Source organism: Chanos chanos, chromosome 16 (genome assembly GCF_902362185.1).
Source record: "Chanos chanos chromosome 16, fChaCha1.1, whole genome shotgun sequence".
Taxonomy (NCBI): domain Eukaryota; kingdom Metazoa; phylum Chordata; class Actinopteri; order Gonorynchiformes; family Chanidae; genus Chanos; species Chanos chanos.
Genome location: NC_044510.1, coordinates 3,797,817 through 3,803,296, shown reverse-complemented (window position 1 = coordinate 3,803,296; position 5,480 = coordinate 3,797,817). Strand labels below are relative to the sequence as shown.

Genomic DNA, 5,480 nt, shown 5'->3' with positions numbered 1-5,480 from the left:
GGAAGAAAACTTTTCAGGGGGATGATGACATTTGATACAGTGTATACTGAAAGCTTGACTTGATCCCTCTCTTTCTTGAACTGACACGAGCGCTCTTCCCAGTAAATCAGTTCAATACAGAGGGGACATCGCGGGAACCTCAAATTGATATTTGCGTCTTGTCTGCAGTTCCTTTGAAATTTCACGGGCCCCTTTTTGGTCCTTGTAACGTTTGGATTTTACTTCTTTGCTGTTTTATCATTCTACTTTAAATTTCATTGTCTTGTCACCCAGGCAACGTCAACGCAAAGACAGATTTTCCTCGTGCGCACGCGGAAAGCCTTCTTCCCGGTTCCTAGAGTGAACGGGGGCTTGGACACCTGAGAGCACACGCGCACTCGCAAGGAGCGCGAAAAGACCTGCGTTTTCATGTTTGGCATTCAGGAGAGCATCCAAAGGAGTGGGAGTAGTTTGAAAGAGGAACCCATCGGAGCCGGCATGAACGCAGTGCGGACATGGATGCAGGGCGCCGGGGTGTTGGATGCTAACACAGCCGCTCAGAGGTAAGCCCCAGGCAGCGTTTACGCCGTAGCCTATCCCAGGGCGACGGTTCTCACGGATCGTGGACTATAAACGGCAGAGGCGTCTGTTTTGGAAGCTCCTAGCGGATTTCCGAGGCATTTACTCCAGTAGCCTTTCTCCTCCTGGCGTTTTCCTTTCGCGAAACGATACCGAGAAAGGCTCGGGGTATTCTTTTAGTTGTAAACTTGTATATGGCATGTGGCCGATTTACTGTTAAATGGCTTCTACGGCTTACTTTTGGGGATCCATTAGGCCATCCCTGTATAGCGAGGATGAAATATTATTTGTTAAAAAAAAAAAAAAACCAAACAAACGAAAACAAAACAAAACAAAAAACCAATAGTACTAACACTAATGATAATTTATGAAGCTGACTGGAATGTGTAGCTTTATATTATAGATCATATCAAAACTAAAACATACCAAACTTCGTAGTTCAACTTAAACTCTCAAGATCACGAGTCCGCAGCATCGTACTGATCACTAATCGCCGCGATCAAGACCCTTTTTTTTTTCTCCGCTACAATTAAAATTACACCCACGTACTCACTTCAGTTTGTCTGGCTGTTCTAACACCGGCACCCCTTGTGCGTGTCTCTTCACAGCGGAGTGGGACTAGCCCGTGCACACTTCGAGAAACAACCGCCCTCCAATCTTCGGAAATCCAATTTCTTCCACTTTGTTTTGGCTCTCTATGACAGACAAGGACAACCAGTGGAAATTGAGAGAACATCTTTTGTTGGTTTTGTTGAAAAAGAAAAGGTGAGCCATTCATCCTCTTTATTTTTAAGCAATTATTTATAAGCTGTCCTCTTCTTGGTTTTTTTTTTTCTTTTTTGAAAATCAGATTTTAAACTGCAGTTTTTCCCCCACCTAGCTCGATAATGGTCAACACATTTAATCACGTTTGCCTCAAACGACCTACGTGCATTTAAACGCAAAATAACTAGTTTTTAAAAGTTGTTCTAAAATCAGATGAGGCAGATGTTGACGTTACAGCAGTATAGAATCAGCCTCGTGAAAAGAGTATCATGCTAAGCATTCAATATAATAATAGTGACAATAATCATGAAGTAAAATTAATTATTATGGCTGTCATAGCAATGTGCTGAAGGCACACTATTTGCCGAGATCATGTAAATAATCGGGGCTGAGTGCAACTTAATGCTTATTTTAGTTCCGTCAACATTCACTCTCTCAACTCAACGGTAACTCATTATCTCTGCAGTTTAGAATAGTAGTGGTGTTGCTCATTGCCAGTATAACTATAAATTTATTAACTGTTTTGTTTGTTTTTATATTTTTGTTTGTTTTATGTGTCTGTTTTGTTTTTGTTTTTTTAATATGTGATTTTAAAACGTGCTGTTAATCAAGCTGTGTTGTTAACGTGAATAACTTGGAGTTATGTTTAAAATGTCTGAGAAGAATAGGGATAATAAGAACATGAGCAGTTCAAAATGAACGATGATTAATGATGCAGGATGTGTCATAGTTTCGTAGTTTATGGCATTGATGATTTTGCGTTAATGCCTCTTTCGGCCCTAAATATTTGCTGACTAATCGCCTGCACATATTTTTTTAAACCAGTGAATTATTAGTCACTCCTGTTTCTTTTTTCATCACATAAGACACGCTAAACTATCATACCATAGATTAGAACACATTGCTTTTCCTCCTACGAATCCCCCCCCCCCCACACACACACACACACAAACACACATGCATAGCTACTCACTGTATTTCATAAGCACCAATGTTTTCTTTTTAATTTTTTTTTTACGTTATTCAAAAATGTCATTTATTAATATGTTTATCATAATGTCCAACATTTTTGTGCACGCTCAGGAATGCACCGGAGAGAAGACAAATAATGGAATTCATTACAGACTACAACTTCTCTACAGCAACGGTGAGCGCAGCCTATGTCTAATAATATTAGCACCCACGGCAAAGACGCTTTCAGGTCACAGGAAACGATTTGCATTCGATTTCGCTGAAATAATGATGCACGAGACAGCTGCCGTTTAAGAATTTATTACAATGTGACCAAGTTTCTTTTTTTATTACGATATGACCAAGTTTCTTTTTTTTTTTTAATCTACAAATATTTGTGGGTTATTCTGGTGCATAACCTAATATCGAGGATTTAAACACGTAAGAAGCCAAACAGTGTATAAAAAAAGAATTCAATGCGCAGCTGACGTTTCCAGCAAGATCAGTCTAGTTTTCTGTCCTGCGCTTAGGCCTACGTAATTTTCTGAACGTTAAAATCAATTATTCTACTTATGTTCACGAGTGAATATAAATTTTTAATGCGTATTTTTTCCCTTTGAGCAAAACTGAATTTGACCGGATTAATCGTGGTCGTATTCATCACTGAAAGCCGACTGGCAGGCTGAACGTCATAAGTTTAATCATGTGGTCAATTTTCCGGTTAGACCTAATTTGTCTCCTGGCTTTAACAGCTGTTTAATGTCGTTTTACAAAACGCCCCCGACGCGCCAACATCTGTTATTGCACATAGTACACAACTGGTTTTTATCGCATTTAAGGCGATTGTCAAGCGACTAACGCGATTAAGAACATATCAAGGTTGTTGTTTAATGTCCTGGTGCATCTGATGAAAAGTAGACCTAAGCTGAACTGGTACATCTATTATTTCTGTGCTTGGTCGCCTTGAAATCGCAGACATCTACAGACGATACATGCGATGATTTACCTCTGTGTTTTTATTTTTATTGAAAATATACTGTTTCCATCAGGATTATATTTTCGTAAAGCTGTTTCAAGATGTTTTTACTGTACCGTCTCAATTCAACTTTGTGCTATATTATTTTCTATCGGATGTGTCTCTTCTGATTATAACCGTAATCGTACGAAGATATTCACATCTAAAGGAGCAAAGACAAGAAGCTTAAACCTGAATTCAGTATAGGATGTCATTTATTGAAAATAGTAATCAATAATATGAATTTCAAAAAGATGTATAACCGCTGGTCCACCCCGTGTGTGTCTATATATGTATCTGAGTCTGTCTGCCTTTACCTCTGACACACGTTCTTTTCCCTCTCTTTCAGGCATCAGAACAGAGCAGGACTTCTATGTGCGGCTAATAGACTCTATGACCAAACAGGTAAGAGCACGCAGTATTACAGGGGCGAAGGCAAGCGTTTCTTACATAGGCCAGACAGAAGATAGTGTGTAACAGTATGTGACTTCATTTTGAGTGAGGCCAGGTTCGTGGGAGTCCCGAATGTGCGTGCGCATGTGTGCGTGCACTCGAGGGAATGGGCCAATTTTTTTTTAAATGCCTCAGTCAGTGGGCGGGCTCTGATACTCTCGATGGCACTTGGCATGTTTTGTTGGAGTTATCTGATGCCCATTAGCGAAGCCTCTCGCTTTGATTTAGTTAATCTTATGGTATTGTCTTTGTGTTCGCGTGGCTTATATGTCAAGTCGTTTCTGAATCGCTGTAATTCTGCTACTTCGACACCGTCTTCTAGTCGACATACTGACGTTCTCACTATCTCCAAAGAAAACAAAATCGAAGTAAAGTTCTTCCACTTAATACACAAGATATCTGTTTCATACAGTTATGACTTTTCTGGGAAAATATAGCCTACATTTCACGCTTGGCCTCTCTCCTCTGAGCACTGCATCATCTGCGAGCGGTTTATAGCAGGTAAAACCAACACTATTAGTGCGGCCTGTTTCCTGTTGGTTTAACTTGCCATATACACACAACGGGCCCCGAGCTGCTGTTTTGGGACAGGTTTAGACTTTTTTTTTTTTTTTTGCTCATAGCGGTTTAGAACAGTTGATGAATTTGAGAAGCTGCTCATAAATGGCTGTTTATAGCAGAGGTGAGGCCTAAAGTAGGATTAATGTCCTCCGTGCCTTTGCATTAGGTCTGGAGCTCCCTCTGTTTAGCGGCTGCACGGGGAAAGGAGGTGAAAGTATTCATTAGCTGGCTTACTGTAACGGCTGCCCGCTGGAAGCTGAGATGGCCCTCACGCGAAGCTGTTAACACTTAGCACGTCGCACGTTGGTACCATACCTGCGGGCGCCGGCGCGTTCTCGCTCTCACTCTCACTCGTGCGTCACGGGGACTATCAAAGCGCATTAATCCCGGGAACTGCCACTTTGACAGCGCAGTTTCGCGGCGGAGAGCAGATGTTTTTCTCTAATCAACTGTTTTTTACTTCGTTCCGTGGGAGGACACAGCTGTGGCGGAGTTCGTTCACACTTTTGGTTCCACCGCGCTCTACTTATCTGTTCTTCTCTCCGTCAGTGTTAGAAAAGCCGCGGTCGCACGAGGAATCTTGTAAGCGAATCTTTTGTAGTCCCCACCCCCCTCCCCCAGTCACCCATGTATTTTCAGCCAGGAATAAATTTAGCGCATATATTTATTATTTTTGCATTGTATTGGGCGTCGGGAAGTCGTAGAAAATCGCACTGTTCCTCTTCGCTCTACAGTTTTGGAAAGAGTTTCATGATGTCACGGCGATAGCAACCATATCATAAAAATCACTAAACGAATAGGCTTTTACTGGGTGTTTACAAAAACTGTAATTACTTGCGTGAAAATAGTGCCGTGATAGATGACGTTATCTTGCCCAACTATACCGAATTATCATTACGCCTTGAAAATCTGAAAAAAAAGTTCTCTCGCTTTCCTGACGCATTCACTACCCAGGATAGCAGTATGCCTAGCCACGCCGGTGTGTTTCTTTGATATCTTGATCCAGTCGAGATAGATATCTTAGGATTGGGTGTGTGTTTCAGGCTTTAGGCTCTCAAATCTGTCAGGAGTGTAAAATGAGACCGGGCTAACCACAGAGTAGCTACAGGTGGAGTCACCTCTGTTTTGACAATGGAAGACAAAGTGACTGATATTTTCAGTCTGTCCCCTCAGTGAA

The 5,480-nt window shown here is 41.4% G+C and overlaps 1 protein-coding gene across 9 annotated transcripts in view; it reads left to right on the top strand.

Moving 5' to 3' along the window:
• The first annotated feature begins 408 nt into the window (after nucleotides 1–408).
• LOC115829321 (transcription factor COE1-A-like) overlaps nucleotides 409–5,480 on the top strand; it is a 124,917-nt gene continuing 119,845 nt past the window's right edge. For all 9 annotated transcript variants that reach the window (XM_030793396.1, XM_030793397.1, XM_030793395.1 and 6 more), the window contains exons 1-4: nucleotides 409–542; nucleotides 1,167–1,323; nucleotides 2,407–2,470; nucleotides 3,639–3,694. In XM_030793396.1, coding sequence (XP_030649256.1) covers nucleotides 409–542; nucleotides 1,167–1,323; nucleotides 2,407–2,470; nucleotides 3,639–3,694 — 411 coding nt within the window. The remainder of the gene's footprint in view (nucleotides 543–1,166; nucleotides 1,324–2,406; nucleotides 2,471–3,638; nucleotides 3,695–5,480) is intronic.